This window comes from Salmo salar, chromosome 21, assembly GCF_965601325.2.
Source record: "Salmo salar chromosome 21, fSalSal1, whole genome shotgun sequence".
Classification (NCBI taxonomy): domain Eukaryota; kingdom Metazoa; phylum Chordata; class Actinopteri; order Salmoniformes; family Salmonidae; genus Salmo; species Salmo salar.
The window spans coordinates 52474145-52499692 of NC_138311.1; the positions used below are offsets into that span (position 1 = coordinate 52474145).

The following is a 25548-nucleotide window of genomic DNA, read 5'->3' on the forward strand; positions in this document are numbered from 1 at the left end:
GGGCTGTCATGTGCCTTTTACTGAGGAGTGGCTTCCGTCTGGTCACTCTACCATAAAAGCCTGATTGGTGGAGTTCTGCAGAGATGGTTGTCCTTCTGGAAGATTCTCCCAGATTCAGAACTCTGGAGCTCTGTCAGAGTGACCATCGGGTTCTTGGTCTCCTCCCTGACCAAGACCCTTCTCCCCCGATTGCTCAGTTTGGCCAGGCGGCCAGCTCTAGGAAGAGTCTTGGTGGTTCCAAACTTCTTCCATTTAAGAATGATGGAGGCCACTGTGTTCTTGTGGACCTTCAATGCTGCATTTTTTTGGTACCCTTCCCAGATCTGTGCCTCGACACAATCCTGTCTCGGAGCTCTACGGACAATTCCTTCGACCTCATGGCTTGGTTTTTGCTATGACATGCATAGTCATCTGTGTGACCTTATATAGACAGGTGTGTGCCTTTCCAAATCATGTCCAATCAATTTAATTTACCACAGGTGGACTCCAATCAAGTTGTAGAAACATCTCAAGGATGATCAATGGAAACAGGATGCACCTGAGCTCAATTTCAAGTGTCAGAGCAAAGGGTTTCAATACTTATGTAAATGTGATAATTGTTAATTGTTTTTATTAAATTAGAAAAAATGTCTAAAAACTCGATTTTACTTTGTCATTATGGGGTATTGTGTGTAGACTGATGGGAAAAAAAACAATTTAATACATTTTAGAATAAGGCTGCAACCTAACACAATGTGGAAAAAGTCAAGGGGTCTGAATACTTTCCAAAGACACTTTTTAGATGACTTATAAAGCTTGCGTGAGAGGGAGTTGCTGTACATGTACCTCCAGCCCCGAAGTTGAGAACACACTGAGTGAAGAGCGCGTCCAGTTCATCATACTGGAGCAGAGCATCCTCAAACTGCTGCAGCATCTCAAACACAAAGGCCAACTCCTCCTGCACACAACAAAACACAGATACACACAACACATCACACGTGATCAAACAGGTACTAATTTGCGGGTACTATTTAATTAAGCTGCCAGTTGAGGACTTGTGAGGCGTCTGTTTCTCAAACTAGACACTCTAATGTACTTGTCCTCTTGCTCAGTGGTGCACCGGGGCCTCCCACTCTTTCTATCCTGGTTAGAGTCAGTTTGCGCTGTTCTGTGAAGGGAGGAGTACACAGCGTTGTACGAGATCTTCAGTTTCTTGGTAATTTCTCACATGGACTAGCCTTCATTTCTAAGAACAAGAATAGACTGATGAGTTTCAGAAGAAAGGTCTTTGTTTCTGGCCATTTTGAGCCTGTAATCGAACCCACAAATGCTGATGCTCCAGATACTCAACTAGTGTAAGGCCAGTTTTATTGCTTCTTTAATCAAAACAACAGCTTTCAGCTGTGCTAACATAATTGCAAAAGGGTTTTCTAATGATCAATTAGCCTTTTAAAATTATAAACTTGGATTAGCTAATACAACGTGCCATGGTAACACATTGGAGTGTTTGTTGCTGATAATGGGCCTCTGTACGCCTATGTAGATATTCCATAAAAAATCAGTTGTTTCCAGCTACAATAGTCATTTACAACATTAACAATGTCTACACCGTATTGCTGATCAATTTGATGTTATTTTAATGGACAAAAAAAATTTGCTTTTCATTCAAAAACAAGGACATTTCTAAGTGACTCCAAACTTTTGAACGGTAGTGTATACTAATATATACATATACACATATACACACACATACATACATACATACATACATACATATATATATAAATAAACAAACAAACAAATCCTCTTCTTCCTGTATAAAACCACAGATTCACCTAAGACACACAGACTGGCAGGTACAAGCACAGACCTACCTGTACCATGAAGTAATCACAGAAGCTCCAGCCGGGCTGATCGCGTTTCTCCCGGAGTGTGCGCATGTCCTCCTCGAAGCGTCCCAGGTTCTGAGTGAAGGACATCAGCAGTAGAGTCCTCAGCTTCAGCAGGAAGGTACTCCACGACTCCTGAGACCTGGACGAATCCTTTAGAGGGTCTGACAGAACCACACAACTAGGTGAGAAAGAGAGAGAGAGGAGAGAAGGAGAGAGAAAGAGAGAGGAGAGAGGAGAGGAGAGAGAGAGAGAGAAGGAGAGAGAGAAGGAGAGAGAGAGAAGGAGAGAGAGAGAAGGAAAGACATTTGTATCTGATCTGTCAGAACAATTCTTTCTTCTGGCTATTTGTGTTTCTCATTTCCAGCCTCCATTTTGTTTGTATCTTGTGTTGTAAGTGTGTCCATTTTGTTTGTATCTTGTGTGTCTCACCGGTCATTCTGCTTGTTACAGAAGTCGTTGCGGATCTTGTCCACTAAGGAGGAGCGAGGCAGGATGTTGGTCTTGTTCTTCTTCTTGGTGTCGCTGGTCTCCACGACAACGATGACCCAGTCAGCTGACCCGTGGAGCCGCAGGTTGCCCTGCCACCTCATCATGTTGTCCCTGACTGACGCCTTGTACACCTCTGTGTCCTAGAGGGTTTATTGACAGTTCATTATTCATTCATAAAGTTGTTTAGAAATAATTTCTAATCTGTTAGAACTCATTGGTTAGTCCTTTCTGAACCCCTAATAATAATAATAATAATAATACCAATAATAATAATAATAACAACAAAAATAATAGCAATAATAATAATGACAACAATAAAAACAATAATACCAACAATAACAACAATAATAATAATAATATCAATAATAACAATAATAATAATAACAATAATAATAACAATAATAACAACATCAATAATAACAATAATAACAGCAATAACAATAATAATAACAGCAATAATAATAGCAATAACAATAATAATAACAATAACAACATTAATAATAATAACAATAATAATGACCGTAATAATGACAATAACAATCATAGTAATAATAATAACAATAATAATAACAACATTAATAATAACAATAATAACAACAACAACAACAGCAATAACAATAACAATAAAAATAACAGTCATAGTAATAATAACAATAATAACAATACTATTAATAATTATAATAATAACAATAACACTAACAACAATAACAATAACAATGAGGTATGTTTTGTGTGTTCACTGTTCAGACAATCATAAAGTAACTCTCTCACATTACGAGTAAATACAAAACACTATGCATTTCCAGTCCCTTTTCAGGGCATCAAATGCCAGGAAATAGTAGTGGTGAAAACCTCTATAGGAGTCATTACTATCAAATGTCCTGGATGAATGACATTTACTCTTTAATGAGTCCAACAGCCTTGATATACTAAAGTGCTTCTAAAACAACAAAGGCTCTCTGCAATAGCTATCCATTACGCACTGTTTCCCATGTCGGTCACGAGTCGCTGACTGGACTGCACTTCCTTAAAACAAGTGAACCGCCCTTTTAGTACATCAACACATTTCTGTTTCCTCAGCACTTTTCCACTGATCTCCCTTCTCTCCCTGAACAAACTGAGGGGCCAGCCAGGTTACACTCATTAGGAGAAGGAAGGAAGGAAGGAAGGAAGGAAGGAAGGAAGGAAGGAAGGAAGGCAGGCAGGCAGGCAGGCAGGCAGGCAGGCAGGCAGGCAGGCAGGCAGGCAGGCAGGCAGGCAGGCAGGCAGGCAGGCAGGCAGGCAGGCAGGCAGGCAGGAGAATAGTAGAGGAATCCTCCTGAGACTAAATGCAAACAATATGTGAACCAGCTGGAATACACAACATGTAATGTGTTGTGTCTGTCAGCCATCCATCTGCTGCCTGCACTAAGAATAATACTAATAATCCACTGTGGATCAAATCATTTAGCTAGGCTGTTACATCCCACCTGTTACTTATTGGAGGGTAGAGTAGAATTTATGTGTGTGTGTGTGTGTGTGTGTGTGTGTGTGTGTGTGTGCGCGTGTACAAGTCCCCACAAGAATAGTAAACAAACAAAAATTTGACCAACTGGGGACATTTTGTTAGTCTCCACGAGGTCAAATACTATTTCTAGGGGGTTTAGGGTTAAGGTTAGAGTTAAGGTTAGAGTTAAGGTTACATCCCACCTGTTACTTATTGGAGGGTAGAGTAGAATTTATGTGTGTGTGTGTGTGTGTGTGTGTGTGTGTGTGTGTGTGTGTGTGTGTGTGTGTGTGTGTGTGTGTGTGTGTGTGTGTGTGTGTGTGTGTGTGTGTTTACAGTAAAACGGGCACGGCACCACGTACACAGCAGTCTGTCCAGTAGATATGGAGGAAGGGGAAAGTGAGGAGGGCTTTGTTTCCCTCTTTAGGGAGGAGTTCCTCTTTGAACTGGACAAAGTTGGCCTCTAAATGGATCATCTTTGGTGCTCGTCCATACGACCTGAGATCAACAAAAAAATATTATGATATAGACGTTCTATAAAGGAGTTTATACATCATAATGCTTATACACTGAGATGCTCTTATCTAGCATTGACCAGTAAGCCAACATTTAGTCGACAAAGTCATTCAGCAGTACCAAAAAAAAAGTTTCAATTAGACCAATTACTTCCTGGCACATCTTGTCAGCACTCACCTCCTCCACTCCATTGGTTCCCTGGGAAGCTGCTGGGCCAATGGGGTGTAGAGAGAAGTGAACAAGGCCTGGTCCCCAGCGCCTTGTGGAGAGAGGGGGGAGATTAGGGAAGAAGAGGGAGGAAAGGAAGGAAGCAGGAATGAGGGTGAGGGAAGGAGGAGAGAGAATGAGGAGAACAGAAAATCCCCTGATACCCAATAAGTACCTGTCAACAGAGGATTGTATGTTCATTTAAAATAGCCAGTTGAACTTCAGGACTGGAATTGAATAGCCCTGCCCTATGATCCAGCTACAGACTCAATAAGCCCTGCTGGCTATCACCCCTCTGTCCTAGTGTTGTTTCCAGACACGTCCACGGCTGAAAAAAGCACAGGTTTTGAAGATACTGACCTGACAGGAGGTACCCCATCCCCCACCAGACTCCCAGAACCAACCTTTTCCTGTGTGGTTAAAGGTTAATATGACAGGGGGTAACCCAAACCCCACCAGACTCCCAGAACCAACCTTTTCCTGTGTGGTTAAAGGTTGATATGACAGGGGGTACCCCATCCCCCACCAGACTCCCAGAACCAACCTTTTCCTGTGTGGTTAAAGGTTGATATGATAGGGGGTACCCCATCCCCCACCAGACTCCCAGAACCAACCTTTTCCTGTGTGGTTAAAGGTTGATATGACAGGGGGTACCCCATCCCCCACCAGACTCCCAGAACCAACCTTTTCCTGTGTGGTTAAAGGTTGATATAACAGGGGGTACCCCATCCCCCACCAGACTCCCAGAACCAACCTTTTCCTGTGTGGTTAAAGGTTGATATGACAGGGGGTACCCCATCCCCCACCAGACTCCCAGAACCAACCTTTTCCTGTGTGGTTAAAGGTTGATATGACAGGGGGTATCCCATCCCCCACCAGACTCCCAGAACCAACCTTTTCCTGTGTGGTTAAAGGTTGATATGACAGGGGGTACCCCATCCCCCACCAGACTCCCAGAACCAACCTTTTCCTGTGTGGTTAAAGGTTGATATGACAGGGGGTACCCCATCCCCCACCAGACTCCCAGAACCAACCTTTTCCTGTGTGGTTAAAGGTTGATATGACAGGGGGTACCCCATCCCCCACCAGACTCCCAGAACCAACCTTTCTTTCCCTGTGTGATTATGAGCGATGAGGGAAGAAGCAACACCTGTTCAGAAATTTGATGCTGAGACAAATTCTGTGTCTTGGTAACAGCAATCTGTTGTTACCTGGACTACAGCAAAGCAAAGCCCACTGCTGAGCATTGGACTTCAAATCGAATTGACCTTTCAATCATACAAGTGCTGTAAGGCTGCGCTGCACCATAAAGCTGAGACCTTGCCCTTGGGAATAGGGCTGTTCAGAGACCAGCGCTGTATAGCTCTGCTAGTAAATCTTGTTGTTGCCTCTAATAGTAAAACTGCACACAGCCCTGGTATGGTCCCCCCAGAGAGAACAGCACTGGTATGGTCCCCCAGAGAGAACAGCCCTGGTATGGTCCCCCAGAGAGAACAGCCCTGGTAAGGTCCCCCAGAGAGAACAGCCCTGGTATGGTCCCCCCCAGAGAGAACAGCCCTGGTATGGTCCCCCCCAGAGAGAACAGCCCTGGTATGGTCCCCCAGAGAGAACAGCCCTGGTATGGTCCCCCCCAGAGAGAACAGCCCAGGTCCCCCCAGAGAGAACAGCCCTGGTATGGTCCCCCCAGAGAGAACAGCCCTGGTATGGTCCCCCCCAGAGAGAACAGCCCTGGTATGGTCCCCCCCAGAGAGAACAGCCCTGGTCCCCCCAGAGAGAACAGCCCTGGTATGGTCCCCCCCAGAGAGAACAGCCCTGGTATGGTCCCCCAGAGAGAACAGCCCTGGTATGGTCCCCCCCAGAGAGAACAGCCCTGGTATGGTCCCCCCAGAGAGAACAGCCCTGGTATGGTCCCCCCAGAGAGAACAGCCCTGGTATGGTCCCCCCCAGAGAGAACAGCCCTGGTCCCCCCAGAGAGAACAGCCCTGGTATGGTCCCCCCCAGAGAGAACAGCCCTGGTCCCCCCAGAGAGAACAGCCCTGGTATGGTCCCCCCAGAGAGAACAGCCCTGGTATGGTCCCCCCAGAGAGAACAGCCCTGGTATGGTCCCCCCCCAGAGAGAACAGCCCTGGTATGGTCCCCCCAGAGAGAACAGCCCTGGTATGGTCCCCCAGAGAGAACAGCCCTGGTATGGTCCCCCCAGAGAGAACAGCCCTGGTATGGTCCCCCCCAGAGAGAACAGCCCTGGTATGGTCCCACCAGAGAGAAAAGCCCTGGTCCCCCCAGAGAGAACAGCCCTGGTATGGTCCCCCCCAGAGAGAACAGCCCTGGTATGGTCCCCCCAGAGAGAACAACCCTGGTCCCCCCAGAGAGAACAGCCCTGGTATGGTCCCCCCCAGAGAGAACAGCCCTGGTATGGTCCCCCCAGAGAGAACAGCCCTGGTATGGTCCCCCCAGAGAGAACAGCCCTGGTATGGACCCCCCAGAGAGAACAGCCCTGGTATGGTCCCCCCAGAGAGAACAGCCCTGGTATGGACCCCCCAGAGAGAACAGCCCTTGTCCCCCCAGAGAGAACAGCCCTGGTCCCCCCAGAGAGAACAGCCCTGGTATGGTCCCCCCAGAGAGAACAGCCCTGGTATGGTCCCCCCAGAGAGAACAGCCCTGGTATGGTCCCCCCAGAGAGAACAGCCCTGGTATGGTCCCCCCAGAGAGAACAGCCCTGGTATGGTCACCCCAGAGAGAACAGCCCTGGTATGGTCCCCCCAGAGAGAACAGCCCTGGTATGGTCCCCCAGAGAGAACAGCCCTGGTATGGTCCCCCCAGAGAGAAGAGAACTGAAGCTCATAAACAGACACTAAGGTTTTCTGGCTACAATGGAAATGATGACAGATCTTATCAAGCATACCTGAGGTCATTCTACTTATATTTCAATCACTGACTTCCTCATCCAATCATCCCTCAAATGAAGTATAGGAAACCTATAGGCTGCCAGTAGTATAGCCGAGTAAACGCAATGATTTATGATGGAGTTGTGCGGCGACTAGTGGCGGCGGACTAGAGATCCGATGTCTTATAAAATTGCGTTTTTTTAATCAATAACGACTGATTTCAGCACCCAGAGAATAGCCTGCAATTACACAAAACAATCAGTCGTTTTTGGGGGGGTTTTTTAACGCAATTTTATGTGACGTAGGAGCTCCACACTAGTCGCCGCACAATAAATTGCAGAGTTGAGTTTAATTGGCTACCAGAAGTATGGTATATTAAGCCCATAGGCTACCAGCCCAGCCAGGTCACCTGTGATACAAGTCAGTATTCGACTTACATCCATGTCAGAAGGGCGTCGGGAGATTACGTGGAAACAGGATACTAGGGGCAACAGTGACCGCTGTTACCTCTTAATAGTTTTCAGTTTTGCAAGGTCCTTGTGGACGGGGATAGTGGATGGGAGTCTTTGTCTGTCGTTAAAGGTTGCATGTTTCGAATCCAGTGATAAAACAAAAATCTCAAAAACAACTTTCTAAGTCTATCCCAAAAACAACCATTCGGAGTTAATGCCTGACCTTACGATTTCACAGTTAATGCCTGGAACTTAACCTGAAACAGTTTGACATTTGATGTTCGGAACAACTTTGAAATTTGACTTTTGAGTAACAATTTTTTAACCTAATTCTGACGTGACTGTGAGAGCTTGTTGACCAGCCAGGGTGGTCCAGGGACAAGCAGGCCGGAGCTGTCAAGACCACCAATAGGGTCAAACCTTAAAATAACTTTTCTGAGAAGCTCACTTGAAAGGCCAACAGAGGAGTTTCTCCCAACACACACTCACACTCAGTGGTGGAAAAAGTTCCCGATTGTCATAGTTGAGTAAAAAAATAATGATACTTTAATTACTCAAATAAAAGTCAAAGTAAAATACCTGGAGTAAGTCTAAAAAGTATTTCGTTTTAAATATACCTCAGTATTAAAAAGTAAATGTAATTGAAAAAATTAAAAGTATAAATCATTTCAAATTGCTTTGAATGCAAACCCGACGCCACGATTTCCTAGTTTTTAAAAAACGTATTTACGGATAACCAGGGGGACGCTTCAACACTTCCATATCATTTACAAAGGAAGCATTTGTGTTTAGGGAGTCCCCCAGATCAGAGGCAGTAGAGATGGCCAGGGATGTACGTGGAGCTTTTATTCTGTCCTGCTAAGCATTCAAACAGGGAAAATGTATGGAGTAATAAGTACATTCTTTTCTTTAGAAATGTAGTGACGTAAAAGTAAAAGTTGTGAAACATATAAATAGTAAAGTACAGATACCCCCCCCCCAAAAAAATACGACTTAAGTACTACTTTTAAGTATTTTTACACCACTGCTCACACTGTAGCTACTGTCTGTATATAGCCTAAAGACTCATTCATTTGTGTGGCCCCCGGCTACGCTAGGCGTTATCTATCCTGTCTGAAACAGGTGCCTTTTTGCATGATGACAGCAGGTTGATGAAACTGCATCACGACCTGTGGCGTTAAGGAGATGGACATCAAATATGATCTGTCTGTCTACATTAGCTGATATCGTAGCTTAGTCTAAGGCATATCTCATCATAAAATGATAAGGAAAGAAAACTGTGATTGAAGATTGTTCAATGAACGTTATCAATTTGTCAGGCGGCGACGGTCACTGTCCTGCAAGAAATGGTGCTGACGTTTCACAAAGCCAGCCCATTCTTTATTAAAGCCACTGATAAGCGACGGCAACTGGCTGCCTTGCCTGAGCTCAGTGTCAAACTCACAAACCTCGCTACAAATAGCTGGCCGGCTGAATAAAACGACTGCAACATCATCCCACCAACAAAACACTCACATGTCACAATCGGCTTGTTCTCCATTGTGTAAATAATGGGCTTCTCCTCTGGAGGCTCCATCATCGATTCTGTTAGTCAGTGGTAGCCCCTCATGTAATGTAAAAATCCGGTATGTTTTTAGTAAATTCTTATGCATGCAGACAGTCGTGGGGTGTAATCATTAGTCCAAACAGTTGCAAACAGTTGCGTTTAGCAACGAAAACGTTCGTTTCTATTGGACAAACTCAGGTAGGTCACTCCCCATTTCGTTCCGTTTTCTTCCGTTTAAGAAACGTTTTGCAACAGAATCTTAATGAATACGGCACTGATGTATGGCCGGTGCTGCGTCCACTGGCCGTGTCCCGTTACACTTCCTGGAACACACCTTCCCTCTCCTACGTAGGCTATGCGCAATTTAAAGGGAACGCCGCATGGAATGCTGCTGCAGCAGCTGATGGCTCCCCTCGATACCTCACTTAAGTGAAAAATGTATAAATGCCTAACAGAATCCTTTCTCATGTGGTGTTCCTAACTGGAAACATCCAATCAATAAAATGTACCTTTTAAATAGATTTGTTCAATTAAATGGATGTTTGATTACTATGACTATTCGGAATGACTATTTTAAATAACTGTAGTATAATTGACTAGTAGGTGGCAGGTAGCCTAGCTGTTAAGCATGTTCGGCCAGTAACTGAAAAGTCACTGGTTCAAATCCCCGAGCTGGCAAAGTGGAAAAATCTGCCGTTCTGCCCTTGAGCAAGGCAATTAACCCCCAATGACTATTGGTCCCTGGATTTTGATTAAGGCAGCACCCCACAACTCTCTGATTCAGAGGGGTTGGGTTAAATGTGTTAGACACATTTCAGTTGAATGCATTCAGTTGTGGAACTCACTAGGTATCCCCCCTTTGCTATGTCTATCGATTCATGTATAACAGAAAGTATTACAGTGGCTATCTGCTCCCCTATCAAGGTAAAATGGCTAGGTTGTCATGCTACGTTGGTTAGCACTTTCCTGTCAAGGTTGGTGCAGAAAGAGAATAGCTTCTTGTGGTTTTACAATGCATTTGGAAAGTATTCAGACCCCTTGACTTTTTCCACATTTCGTTACGTTACAGCCTTATTCTAAAATTGATTAAATAATGTTTTTCCCCTCATCAATCTACACACACTACCCCACAATGAAAGTGAAAACAGGTTTTTAGACATTTTTGCAAATGTATTAATAATAAAATCCAGGCACAACCTTATTTACATAAGTATTCAGACCCTTTGCTATGAGACTCGAAATTGAGCTCAGGTGCATCCTGTTTCCATTGATCATCCTTGAGATGTTTCTACAACTTGATTGGAGTCCACCTGTGGTAAATTCAATTGATTGGACATGATTTGGAAAGGCACACACCTGTCTATATAAGGTTCCACAGTTGACAGTGCATATCAGAGCCATGAGCCACGAGGTCGAAGGAATTGTCTGTAGAGCTCCGAGACCGGATTGTGTCGACGCACAGATCTGGAGAAGGGTACTAAAACATTTCTGCAGCATTGAAGGTCACCAAGAACACAGTGGCCTACATCATTCTTAAATGGAAGAAGTTTGGATGAGGTAGGATTAGCCAGTCTGGGCATGTCCCATGATGGAGGCAAACACCAGCATGGTGATCAGCAGGCCTGCCATCATAAACAGGTAGTCATGTCACCCACAGTGGTGAAGATATGCACAGAGAACCAGAAGAAGTAGAAGTACTGGTGCCTCAACGAGGCGAATACAGGGTTGGAGATGTTGGAGTCGATCCAGCGTTCGAACCTGAAGCCGATGTACAGACAAGACTTCCAGCACGAATATGTGTAGAGCATAAGCTTGGAGAGATGAGACCAGGGGTGAGGGTCAACCCCTGGTGAGGGTCAACCCCTGGTGAGGGTCAACCCCTGGTGAGGGTGAACCCCTGGTTAGGGTCGACACCTTGTGAGGGTCAACTGCTTCCTGTGCACCTCCCGCCAAATGTGGCCATGGACTGAATGGAGACCAGAACCTCCTACCCTGACAGTGGGTTTTGACCAGAGGCAGCGCCTCCTCTTGACAACACTTTGATCCAATGCTTCGCTTGAAATTTGAATAAAGCTAAACCTTTTTTACCGCTCCTCTAGCAGAGGTCTTACCGCTCAACTTCCCACAATCCCCCTCACATTTCTCTGCGTGCCCTCATTGGAAATTAATGGGGGTGGAACTTCTCTTGCCGTATCCACTGTAGCACCTTCCTCAACAGGAAGTGTGCTCTAGGAAACCTGCAGGGGGAAGCACAACACAGATACATACAGTCTTGGTCAGAGTAGTTCATATCCAGGGAAATATAAATATAACATTTCATTACTAAGCCTTGGAGTCATCATAAAAGAAAAGCCAACTCTCTCTCCCTCTTCTTGCAGAATTCAGTCATTGGCTCTCCACAATATATCTTTTCACGTGTTTTTAAATGCATTAACAAGCACAAAGGATTATTTCCAACCCACCACTGGTAGACACACACAAGGTTCCATCTGTTAAAAAATCTAAATTTGATGATGGTACCAGCCATATACAGTATTAAACAAAAATATACAGTGCCTTCAGAAAGTATTCACACCCCTTGACTTGTTCCACATTTTCTTGTGTTAAAGCCTGTGTCACTGATCTACACACAATACCCCACAATTTGAAAGTGGAATTTTGTTTTTAGAACTTTTTACAAATGAATAAAAACCGTAGAACTGAAATGTTTTGAGTCAATATGTATTCAACCTTTTTGTTATGTCAAGCCTAAATAAGACCAGGAGTAAAAAGTTGTTTAACAAGTCACATAATAAGTTGCATGGACTCACTCTGTGTGCAATAATAGTGTTTAACATGATTTGTGAATGATTACCTCATCTCTGTACCCCACACATTCAATTATCTGTGTAATAATAGGTCAGAGAAGTAGCCGAGCGTAAGCCACAGGGCCAGGTACGATTCATCTATTGCCGGGAATCATGTCTCATAAAAATAATGTCAAATAACATATCAAATATCTACAAAATTAACATTGCAATTGGCTTAAAAAAATGTTGTTCTGTGAGGTGGTCTATTTATTATTCTGTTTATTATCTTTCCAATCAAATCACAATTTATTTAATCTGTACAAGGTCTCAACATATTTTACACAAAGAAAAACACAAAAAATAAACAACAGAAGTCAAGAACAGAGAAACAGTATATTGACACGAAGCGAACACCTTGGCATGGTGTCACGTCCTGACCACAGTGAGTGGTTATTTTCTATGGTAGAGTGGTCAGGGCGTGACAGGGGGTGTTTGTCTGTTTTTGTATGTCTATGTTCAGTTTCTAGTTTAGCATTTCTATGTTGGTGTTGTTTGGCAGGACCTCCAATTTGAGGCAGCAGGTTGTCGTTGTCTTTAATTGGAGGTCCTATTTAAGTTGATGTTTGTCCCACATGTGTTTGTGGGTGATTATTCGTTGTGAGTGTATTTGATCCTCCTGCGTCACGGTTTGTTGTTTTGTGTATATTTTTGAAGTGTTTAATTGTTGCATTCGGTTTCACTGGTTAAATAAATATGTGGAACTACGAAAACGCTGCATCCTGGTCCGCTCCTTCTAACAGCTGTGACACATGGATAACTGTCCAGCCATAGGCTACATTTGATGTAAGCATCTGTAAATGATGAAGACCCAGCTGTAGAAGATGGGAAAGATCATGACCTGTAGCCATCCATAATAAAACTCCACTGATGGGTCAACCACCAACTCCCTCCAGCTGACTAGGAGATGGAGAAAAAGAGAAATGGATGAGAGAAAGGGATGGATGAAAATCGAATCAAATCAAAGTGTATTGGCCACATACACAGTTTAGCGGGTGCAGAGAAATACTTGTGTTACTAGCTCCTAACAGTTCAGTAAAGGAGAACAATACATTTAGCAATATCAATGTACAGCCGGAAAATCATATATGCTCTTATAGACCCTTTTCCAGTAACCCAACACACTGATGTCACGTACAGATGCGCGCCACTCTTGGCAGCAGTGATATTGCATTTTGGTACACCAGAAGTACAGTCGTGGCCAAAAGTTTTGAGAATGACACAAATATTAATTTTCACAAAGTCTGCTGCCTCAGTTTGTATGATGGCAATTTGCATATACACTAGAATGTTATGATGAGTGATCAGATGAATTGCAATTAATTGCAAAGTCCCTCTTTTCCATGCAAATGAACTGAATCCCCCATAAACTTTTCCACTGCATTTCAGCCCTGCCACAAAAGGACCAGCTGACATCATCTCAGTGATTCTCTCGTTAACACAGGTGTGAGTGTTGACGAGGACAAGGCTGGAGATCACTCTGTCATGCTGATTGAGTTCGAATAACAGACTGGAAGCTTCAAAAGGAGGGTGGTGCTTGGAAACATTGTTCTTCCTCTGTCAACCACGGTTACCTGCAAGGAAACACGTGCCGTCATCATTGCTTTGCACAAAAAGGGCTTCACAGGCAAGAATATTGCTGCCAGTAAGATTGCACCTAAATCAACCATTTATCGGATCATCAAGAACTTCAAGGAGAGCGGTTCAATTGTTGTGAAAAAGGCTTCAGGGCACCCAAGAAAGTCCAGCAAGCGCCAGGACCATCTCCTAAAGTTGATTCAGCTGCGGGATCGGAGCACCACCAGTACAGAGCTTGCTCAGGAATGGCAGCAGGCAGGTGTGAGTGCATCTGCATGCACAGTGAGGCGAAGACTTTTGGAGGATGGCCTGGTGTCAAGAAGGGCAGCAAAGAAGCCACTTCTCTCCAGGAAAAACATCAGGGACAGACTGATATTCTGCAAAAGGTACAGGGATTGGACTGCTGAGGACTGGGGTAAAGTAATTTTCTCTGATGAATCCCCTTTCCGATTTTTTGGGGCACCCGGAAAAAAGCTTGTCCGGAGAAAACAAGGTGAGCGCTACCATCAGTCCTGTCATGCCAACATAAAGCATTCTGAGACCATTCATGTTTGGGGTTGCTTCTCAGCCAAGGGAGTGGACTCACTCACAATTTTGCCTAAGAACACAGCCATGAATAAAGAATGGTACCAACACATCCTCCGAGAGCAACTTCTCCCAACCATCCAGGAACAGTTTGGTGATGAACAATGCCTTTTCCAGCATGATGGAGCACCTTGACATAAGGCAAAAGTGATAACTAAGTGGCTCGGGGAACAAAACATCGATATTTTGGGTCCATGGCCAGGAAACTCCCCAGACCTTAATCCCATTGAGAACTAGTGGTCAAACCTCAAGAGGCGGGTGGATGAACAAAAACCCACAAATTCTGCCAAACTCCAAGCATTGATTATGCAAGAATGGGCTGCCATCAGTCAGGATGTGGCCCAGAAGTTAATTGACAGCATGCCAGGGCGGATTGCAGAGGTCTTGAAAAAGAAGGGTCAACACTGCAAATATTGACTCTTTGCATCAACTTCATGTAATTGTCAATAAAAGCCTTTGACACTTATGAAATGCTTGTAATTATACTTCGGTATTCCATAGTAACATCTGACAAAAATATCTAAAGACACTGAAGCAGCAAACTTTGTGGAAATTAATATATGTGTCATTCTCAAAACTTTTGGCCACGACTGTACATTCATTTCCAATGGAGCACTGCGTTTGCCTTGAAGCTTTGCGTTGCAGAGGTAGTTGCGGTGGCATTCTGTGTGGTGCATACATTGGATTTATCAAACGTATACGTCAAACTGTACGCTGTAGACGGCTTGACAGATATGGTAGCAGAAAGTGAATGTTGAACTTTTGTTGCACATATACCCAGATGATGCTGTGTTCCATTTTGCGCTGATTTTTGTCAGAGCAGTTAGTTGGGGAGCCGGAACAAAATTATAATAATTTGTACACTGCAAATTGATCACAAGTAAGCCCAAAAAGAGATTATATTTGAAATAACATAACTATTTCAGACCCAATGCCTTATTGAATAATCAATGGTGCCTATATTATCATGTATCAGTCATGTTTTGGTAAATACAATATTAAACCCCCAGTCTCTCACTTCACTTTGGGCTTTTCCAGAAGCTTCTTCTCATCTTCCCCCTCCTCTTTTTTCACCTCATCCTCCTTCTGCATCCGATGCCACCTGAACAGCCTCGCTCGTCGGTTCATTCTGCCTCTCCTATTCCGTCTACCTGGGTGTTGTCAGGATTTTACGTAAATCATATGCCCTCTCTGGATGAGGATGACCTCTGTACCCCCATCTAGTGCTCCCTTCACCGTCACCTTGGTGGTCTGTCTGACAGGACAGAGGTACCTGCTAGTAATAATGGACTATTATGAGCGCAAGCTGCCCGCATGACGCTCATGACTGGTGTTATAGCAGCATTTCTGTGTTTTTATATGACAACAGCATGGCAACAGCTTACCTGAGCAGCAACAGGTAGCCTAGTGGTTAGAGCTGTTGGGCCAGTAACTGAAAGGTTGCTGGATTGAATCCCTGAGCTGACAAAGTGAAAATCTGTCATTCTGCCCATGAACAAGGCAGATAACCTACTGCCCTGTTCCCCAGTAGGCTGTCATTGTAAATAAAAAATGTGTTTTTAAGTGACTTTCCTAGTTAAATAAAGGTAAAGATTTTAAAACACACCTGTTGATCATGCTTGTCTGTCTCCATGGAGGGGAGCAGGTGACTCTAACCAGACAGCAGACTCCAGGGACCAACTAGTGCTATCCTGCAGCAAATACCAAACAGCTATGATGACATTGATTTCTTAGTTCATTTGATGGGGCCTATGCTATAAACCAATCAAACCAAGAAAGTTGTAGCCAATGGTTGTGTTAATTGATCTAAATGATAATATTGTAATGAAACGGCAGTGAGCAGGTCTCGAACCCTCGACCTTCTAGCCCGAAGTCCAGCGGGCTATCGACTGTACCGTAAGAGAATGCGCAAGCGTTAGAATTGATATCCGCGCTCATAAACCTAGGCTCGTCACAGTGTATTCTTCATCCTCCTCTGTGTAACCCTCACTCACCCACACAATCTGACACATTTATATACGGATCTATCTATGCATCTCCAACGTGACTCTTATATGCGTTAGGAAATGTATTTTGTCCCACACACATAACATGCCTGACAGGTTATAAATGTGCACGAATGCCGTTCAGATAGGACGTTCCCCTTTTTCAAGGGCGGCGGAGAAAGGGTACAGGGAGTAGCGGCAAATCTGCGGTCGCGGTTTTTTAAAAACGTCATAGCGTCCCTTGCGTGTGGGTGTGTGACCACTGATGTATGTATGTGTGACAGAGGAAGATGGCAGCGAAAAGAGAGAATGATTGTGAAATCAGAACATGGTTTGTTGTTGTCTAAAATAATAATCTATGCGACAAAGTATACATTTTTTAGGCGATCTTGTTTGCGTTCGTGGCTCCATTTTTACAGTACACCCTGATTGACTGACAGTGGAATTGCCCGTATAGCAACCGTTAGCATTTTGGCTAGCCAGCAAGCTAAAGTTGTTTCGTGGAAATCACTGCTCCAAAGCAGCTTGCCATTTTTTTTGGGGGGGGGGGGCGAAAGTACTGCAAACCTACCCGTGAGTATTTGACTGTTCAACTGAAATACTTTGACTTTGCCATTTTACTTGCTAACGTTATCTAGCTATTTGCATTCAGTTAAGTCTGAAAGTATCAGATTTGTTGCTAAGGAGACATCGCTATATTAGCTCGGTAGCTAGCTTGTTTTTTCTAAATGAGTGCGCTGTCTGACACACAGCAGCACTTAGCTGGCTTGCTACAGTACGTGGGAATGCAGTAGCTACGTGATATGTTATGCAAACGAGCAGCAGGCATGCACATCAACTGTTTACATTAACGCTAGGCGTTTATTTACTTGGCTAGCTAACCAGCACATTTTCCAAATTGTTGTAATTTTTAACGTTAGTAAATGCTGAAACTAGCTCGCTTGTTGTTGACTACTCAGCAATTATAAACGTGTAACGTTATTCAACAATGCCATGGTATAATTCAGCTTGATCTCATAGACTAGACGTAACATAGTAAATTTAAATCTGGGATTCTGAAATTAGTATTATGTTATGTTTGGTATGGTTACATAAGACAGAAGTTGACTTAAGTCAAAAACAAAAGGAGGGTGGATTGGTGGTTGAACGTCTAACAACCCAAAAGTTGTGTGTTCGAATCTCATCAGACAACTTCAGCATTTTAACACATTTAACAAATAAGTAACCTTTTGTACATTTTGCAAAACATCATACAAATTGTAATTCGTAACATATCATATGAAATGGATGATGGATATTCACAAATTAATACATGCCATACAAAAGTAACATCATACTAAATGGAGTGTCCTGTCTTTAAGTAAGGAATAATTAAGCATTAAGGCACAAGGGTGTGTGGTATATGGCCTATTTAACATGGCTAAGTGCTGTTCTTAAGCGTGACGCAACACTGGACTCAGCCCTTAGCCGTGGTATATTGGTCATATACCACAAACCCGAGGTGCCTAATTGATATTATAAACTGGTTACCAATGTCATTAGAATAATAAGTTACTTTTTTGTCATGCCCGTGGTATACCATGGTCTCGAACCATCCACTCTTTGGTGCGGCAGGTAGCCTAGTGGTTAGTGCGTTGGGCCAGTAAACGTAAGGTTGCTGGATCGAATCCCCAAGCGATAACCTTTCACAGACTTACATCAGTAACCAGAAATAGATTTACATAGAATGTCAGTTATAATCAACATATTTGCCTCTAGAAATATGTTAAACATTCACTGAAATCGCTAGCAAGTTAACTAGATTGCTACAGAATCTGTCTCAGCAATGTCAAGTTGGTCTTGAGAACATTTGAGCTTTCCAGGTCAGGAGGTTTTTGAGATGGACTTGACATGCTTGCCACTCAATAATGTATCATGCGGGCAGATGTCCCGTGGCGAGGGAGAGAGAGGGAGACTTTTTCCTTACACGGTGTGCACACCTTTTGACCAGAATCTTGTGGGCCCTGTTCAAAAGTAGTTCAATTTAGGGTTCCATTTCAGACGCAGATACAGTGTTAGGTAAACATGACTGTGGTCAGTTAGCTTCTCTTGGGAAAATATTTTCCCTACCTCTACATTCTATCCTCTACATTCTATCCTCTACATTCTATCCTCTACATTCTATCCTCTACATTCTATCCTCTACATTCTAATTCTATCCTTTACATTCTAATTCTATCCTCTACATTCTATCCTCTACATTCTATCCTCTATCTGGCCATTGGTGAGGGATTGGTGCTCAAACGTACCTTTTTCAGTAGTGATGAGCGCTTAAAAAAAAATCCTGTTTAGCTTCGTGTCAGTTATTAAAAAAATAATCAAGGTTTACGGTTTAGATTATTTTTAATTTCACTGGGAATTGTGTGGGTTGAATACTGTAACAACAAAGGATAAAACAATACGTCCCATTATGGTGGTAAATGCTTATCACAACTATTTTATTCACTTTGATAAAATATTTCAGTTGTTTATTACATTTTGTTTTATTTTACTTTTATTTATTTCCAAGTCATATCATCTCTATAGAGCTGCTGCCTATGCTTTCTGACAAAATTACTTTTTAGTAGTTCTTCAAAGTAAATAAGGCATACTTTTATATGACTGCTGAATATCAATTATCAATCACTTAGAGCATGTACAGTTGAAGTCGGAAGTTTACGTACACTTAAGTTGGAGTCATTAAAACTCGTTTTTCAACCACTCCACACATTTCTTGTTAACAGGCCTTGAAATACATCCACATGTACACCTCCAATTGACTCAAGTAATGTCAATTAGCCTATCAGAAGCTTCTAAAGCCATGACATAATTTTCTGGAATTTTCCAAGCTGTTTAAAGGCACAGTCAACTTAGTGTATGTAAACTTCTGACCCACTGGAATTGTGATACAGTGAATTAAAAGATAAATAATCTGTCTGTAAACAATTGTTGGAAAAATTACTTGTGTCATGCGCAAAGTAGATGTCCAAACCGACTTGCCAAAACTATAGTTTAACAAGAAATTTGTGGAGTGGTTGAAAACACTTAGGCTGGAGTCATTACAACTAGTTTATGTAAACTTCGGACTTCAACTGTATATGAGAATGCTGTTCATTGACTCAGCGTTTCCACACCATAGTGACCACAGAGGTCATCACTAAGCTATGGACTCTGGGACTAAACACCTCCCTCTGCAACTGGATCCTGGTCTTCCTGATGGGCTGCACCCAGGTGGTAAGGGTAGGCAACAACACATACGGGCGGTAGGCAATCCTCAACACGGGGGCCCCTCAGGGGTGCGTGCTCAGTCCCCTCCTGTACTCCCTGTTCACCCACTACTGCGTGGCCAAGCACGACTCCAACACCATCATTAAGTTTGCTGACGACACAACGGTGATCACCGACTATGATGAGACAGCCTATAGGGAGAAGGTCGGAGAAGGTCAGAGACCTGGGAGTGTGGTGCCAGGACAACAACCTGAAAAGAGACTGAAAAGATTTGGCATTGGTCCCCCAGATCCTCAATGTTCTACAGTTGCACCATTGAGAGCATCCTGACCGGTGTCTGGTGGAAAGTAGACTGAAGCGGGTTTTCCTCTCGGATTTTACCTGTGGTTTGTTCCAATCCGGGTTTTTTTTATCCTGAAAAACTCCCCAGTCCTTAACGATGACAATCTTACCCATAACATGATGCAGCCACCACTATGGAGAGTGGTACTCATTAATGTGTTGTATTGGATTTGCCCCATACTCATTTGGGGCGTGCCGAGGACAAAACAAGTATTGTAACGGATATGTAGAATTGTCTGAATACGATTATGACGTGAGTATTTTTTGTTATTGTAATTTATCCGTGGTTGGAAAAAGCATGTTTTCAGCTGCCAGCACGCATTTCTCTCACTCAATCCGTGTGAAGCGATGTGTTCTCTCTAAACAACTATTGGATAGTTCTTCTGTAAAGAAACGGGTGGGGTACCGGTTGAGCCTGCTGTAACGATTGGATTAGAACAAGCCGCTCTCATTTCCCCAGACACGCGCACGGCTCTGTTTCACCACACTCAGTCATTCGTATCAGGGCATAAGTTTTCTCAAACATAGTGTATGAATCTGGAGCTAGTCATTGTTGTTCAAACTAGTAATTTCCTGTCGGCTGAGGCCATATGGTTGTTTTAGTCTGTCTAATTGGCGTTGTTTAGTAGGCCTACTTTGTCTGTCCGTATAATTATTCCATTGACGTCTGTCGTGAGCTTTGCTATTATTATTTATTCTTGCCCAGTCATGTTTACTGAGCGACAGATCATTATGGGGGAAAAAAAGACATGTAGGTTGTTTCTTTTGATTTTACAAATGTGGCATAAGTGTCGGCAGAGAAAAGCTTTGCTCCTCTCCAAAGTGAAACAATATGGAGCAAGCAAATTAGCCTAGCTTCAAAATCTGTGTCTAGAATACATGCAGATAGTAGTAGTAGCCAGCCATGCAAGGGGCCTATGTATTTGCCTATTCCGTTGATAATTGAATAAGACAAAGTAAAGTAGTCATGTGCATTTTCATCTCTCGGGTTCATTTTAACAATGTGTCTGAGTGAATGAACACAATGAATGATGTGCTCTGAGATGCGGCCTGAGTAATGGTACAATAATGCTCACTCCAGGGTAGAGGCTTTACCGGCATTTAAAGCACACTTCTGAGTTTTCCGATCACGAGTAAATCCAATTACGAGTATCAAGTTTGATAAAACGAGATCGGCACGCCCGGTATCCATAACATGATGCAGCCACCACTCTGTTTGTAAATATGGAGAGTGATACTCAGTAATGTGTTGTATTGGATTTGCCCCAAACATAACATGTTCTATTTGGGCCAAAAAAGTTTTTTTGCAGTATTACTTTCGTGCCTTGCAGCAAATATTTTTTTCATTCTGTACAGGCTTCCTTCTTTTCATTGTCAGTTCGATTAGTATTGAGGAGTAACTATAATGTTTTTGATCCATCATCAGTTTTCTCCTATCACAGCCATTAAGCTCTAACTGTTTGAAAGTCACCACTGGCGTCATGGTGAAATCCCTGAACGGTTTCCTTCCTCTCTGGCAACTGAGGAAGGACGCCTGTATATTTGTAGTGACTGGGTGTATTCCATCCATGTAATTATTAACTTCTCCATGCTCCAAGGGCTATTCAATGTCTGCTTTTTAAAAATGTTACTCTTCTACCAATAGGTGCCTTTTGTGAGACGTTGGAAAACCTCTCTGGTCTTTGTGGTTGAATCTGTGTTTGAAATTCACTGCTCGACTGAGGGACTTTACAGATAATTGTATGTGTGGGGTACAGAGATGAGGTAGTCATTCAAAAACCATGTTAAACATTATTATTGCACACAGAGTGAGTCCATGCAACTTATTATGTGATTTGTTAATCAACTTTTTACTCCTGGACTTATTTAGGCTCGCCATAAAGTGGTTGATCTTATTGACTCAAGACATTTCAGCTTTTGTTAAACAGAAACATAACGGGAAAACACTTTGACATGGAGAATTGTGGGTAGGCCTGTGACACATCTCAATTTAAACCATTTTTAAATTCAGACTGTAACAACAAAATTAGAAAAAGTCAAGGGGCACCATATGACGATGGGTCAGCCGCTGCTGAACATGTTTCAGCTAAACTGCTCCTAGGTTTGAGGGTCAGCCGCTGCCAAAAAGCCTCACTGTGCTCAGGCAGGCTAACAGATCTCACTTCTGCTCTGTCGGTCAGTGTGTACAGAAAGGTTTAGAGGTCTGGTTTAGTCTGTTCACTTATTGATGACCTCTGTCTTACTGGGATACATTTTATTTTGTCGTCTCATCTCCCTATTGTTACTAACATTGGAATCTGAGCAGCTGAAATTTGTTTCGTTACAGCCTTATTCTAAAATGGATTAAATAGGTTTTTTCCCCTCATCCATCTACACGCACTACCCCAGAATGGCAAAGCAGAAAGCACCTTGGGCAGTGATTACAGCCTTGAGTCATGCATATGATGCAAAAACTTGTCACACCTGTATTTGGGGAGTTTCTCCCATTCTTCTGTGCAGATCCTCTCAAGCTCTGTCAGGTTGGTTGGGGAGCGTCGCTGCACAGCTATTTTCAGGTCTCTCCAGAGATGTTCGACCGGGTTCAAGTCCGGGCTCTGGCTGGGCCACTCAAGGACATTCAGAAACTTGTCCCGAAGCCACTCGTGCAATGTCTTGGCTGTGTGCTTAGGGTTATTGTCTTGTTGGAAGGTGAACCTTTGCCCCAGTCTGAGGTCCTGAGTGCTCTATAGCAATTTTTCATCAAGGATCTCTCTGTACTTTGCTCCGTTCATCTTTCCCTTGATCCTGACTTGTCTCCCAGTCCCTGCTGCTGAGAAACATCCCCACAGCATGATGACGCTGCCACCACCATGCTTCTGCATAGGGATGGTGAAAGGTTTCCTTCAGATGTGATGCTTGGCGTTTAGGCTGAAGAGTTCAGTCTTGGTTTCATCAGACCAGAGAATCATGTTTCTCATGGTCTGAGTCGTTTTGGCAAACTGCAAGCAGGCTGTCATGTGCCTTTTACTGAGGAGAGACTTCCATCTGGCCAATCTACCATAAAGGCCTGATTGGTGGAGTACTGCAGAGATGGTTGTGCTTTCCAGATGAAGATGAAATATTGCTTTATGCCTGGCTGGGCTTCTACTTTGTACTTAGTCACAACTCAGCAATCCTCTGGTGTTTGCCGCACGGGCTGTCCAAATTGCAGGCTTGTAGGTAAATGTGATTTTTAAAACAATCCACTATTATTATTATTATTATTATTATTATTATTATTTAAAAAAAATTGTAGACAGGAGTAGGCAAATTAGGCTCTAATTTTGGCAATTTACTTTAGCTTATGGACGAACAACCCATGTCTGTAGCGGACTTGTGATGGGAGTTTTTAAAACAAATGGCTACTGGATTAATGCTAATAATCATGATTCTGTCAGGCTACTTTTGTAGTTCAATCAATCAAATGTATTTATAAAGCCCTTCTTACATCAGCTGATGTCACAAAGTGCTGTACAGAAACCCAGCCTAAAACCACCAAACAGCAAGCAATGCAGGTGTAGAAGAACAGTTACCTTTTTAAATTGCCTTTCCATCTACCCGAAGACGGTTAAGCTATCATTAGCGTCGCTCACGGCTACACAGTCGTAGACATATAGTGCCTGCACACACACAGACTGGGATGTTCCTCTTCCGTTGCTGCCTCTTCAGAAAGTTGCTTTATTTTTGGTCAATTGCACATTACTGTTTGAATAAATCATAATAAAAAAGGACAAATTGTGAACCAAAAACTAAAGTGACCCTGGTACACTTGTTTTCACTGGGACCCTCACTAGCTACTAGTTCAAATGGTCGCAAGTGCGACTGTTTTTGGTCACAGTATCGAACCCTGCCGGTCTTCACTTGATCAGTCTCATTTACAGTTTATGCATTGCCACAATGTTTGTTTTTCAAATTATGTATTTGATTAAAACAAATTTATTTAACTAGCCCCCTGCCCACATTGGCTGTTATGTGGAAAAACACGAAATAAATGAATGTTCCAGAACACTAAAGGCTAAGTGGATTTTGGGTGTAGTTAGCAAGAGGCTGTTTAGCTGTAGTCAACATGTGATTGTAGAGTTTTCTAAACAAATACCAACTGGATTGATGAAAAAATAGTTATGATATCATTCTTCCATTTAAGCATAGGCAATTTTTAATGAACATTTAGTTGAGATGGCTGTCCCCCAAAAAAACATTTCTGGTAGATGAAGAGTTTTTTTTTTTTCATTAGCATCATCGCTAACGGCTACTCAAAGTGGTAGATGTGTTTTTTTTAAAGTTATTTAACTAGGCAAGTCGGTTAAGAACAAATTCTTATTTACAATGGCGACTTACACCGGCCAAACCCAGACGACGTTGGGGCCAATTGTGCGCCTCCCTATGGGACTCCCAATCACGTCCGGTTGTGATACAGCCTGGTGACGCGTTGCTGGAAATACCATTTAACTAATTCATTCTGTTCATGTCTTTTGATGAACTTGGGCAAATGAATACATTTTCAATACATTTAGTTGATTCCAATACGGTTTAATATTGTTGAATTCTGTTTTAATGCCTAGATTCCGTGAGCCCAAATTATCATTTTGGGATGAGGATCTCCACTACCTGTTGTTCCCGCAGTGATGATTCACCATTTTCACTGAATGTTTTAATCATTTAAGATAATCGCCAAAAAACCTAGGCCTACCAGTAGCCATACGCAAATTAGGGAGCCAAATGAATGATGCGATTCGGTAGGCTACCCTGACTGAGACGAGTCACTCACTTTAGTGTCACTGTCTAGTGACATCTAGGTAAAGGAAACTGTTTGATTGACTTGTACCGACGCGATACCATGGACATAAAATTACAATCTATGATTTATGAAATGGCGACGGGATATAGGAGATTCTAAGACACTGCATCTCAGTGCCAGAGGCGTCACTACAGACCCTGAGTCCCATAGGGCGGCACACAATTGGCCCAGGGTCGTCCGGGTTAGGGGAGGGTTTGGGGTAGCCCATCATTTGTGAATTTGTTCTTAACTGACTTGCCTTGTTTAAATAAAGGTTAAATAAAAAATGACTTTATTCAGTCTGTTCCACACCTTGCTGTTGTCAATCAAAGCACAGTAAATAGCCTACTATGAAGAAACTCTACTGCAACCAACCACAGCGCACAGAAATTGTGCCGAGAGGCGCGATAGATGGCAGACTGCGTTTCCCTGTCATCGCTCGCTTTGTGACTGACAGGTGACCTGTCCTATCAATAGATCGCTAAAAGATGCATATCGTTCATTCTAGCGGGAGATGGCTCAACGGGCTATCGAATTTAAACTTTTCAAATGAAAAGTAGCCTAGTTAATACGACTTGGGGGGGGGGGGGGATGGAGTAGCTGGCTGAAAATTTGTCTTACAGGCTCAGTTTTAGCCAGCACTAATGGAAAACACAGCCTATGGTTGTTGTCTAGGCTGGTGATTACCATATGGGGCTCCCAGAGGAGCGCCAGTGGGA

General features: G+C 43.1%; 2 protein-coding genes across 4 annotated transcripts in view; one reads left to right on the plus strand and one right to left on the minus strand.

Annotated features, from left to right (window-relative positions):
* Positions 1–9760, minus strand: part of LOC106582484 (trafficking protein particle complex subunit 10) — a 32422-nt gene extending 22662 nt beyond the window's left edge. Inside the window, exons 1-6 of the mRNA XM_014165639.3 lie at positions 9422–9760; positions 4540–4621; positions 4209–4344; positions 2301–2500; positions 1854–2049; positions 826–937 (exon numbers count right to left, since the gene is read on the minus strand). Coding sequence (XP_014021114.3) covers positions 826–937; positions 1854–2049; positions 2301–2500; positions 4209–4344; positions 4540–4621; positions 9422–9485 — 790 coding nt within the window. The 5' untranslated portion in view covers positions 9486–9760. The remainder of the gene's footprint in view (positions 1–825; positions 938–1853; positions 2050–2300; positions 2501–4208; positions 4345–4539; positions 4622–9421) is intronic.
* Positions 9761–16677: 6917 nt separating this feature from the next.
* fhip1b (FHF complex subunit HOOK interacting protein 1B) overlaps positions 16678–25548 on the plus strand; it is a 53416-nt gene continuing 44545 nt past the window's right edge. For all 3 annotated transcript variants that reach the window (XR_014382076.1, XR_014382075.1, XM_045704879.2), the window contains exon 1: positions 16678–17019. The gene's annotated coding sequence lies outside the window, so the exon portion shown is untranslated. The remainder of the gene's footprint in view (positions 17020–25548) is intronic.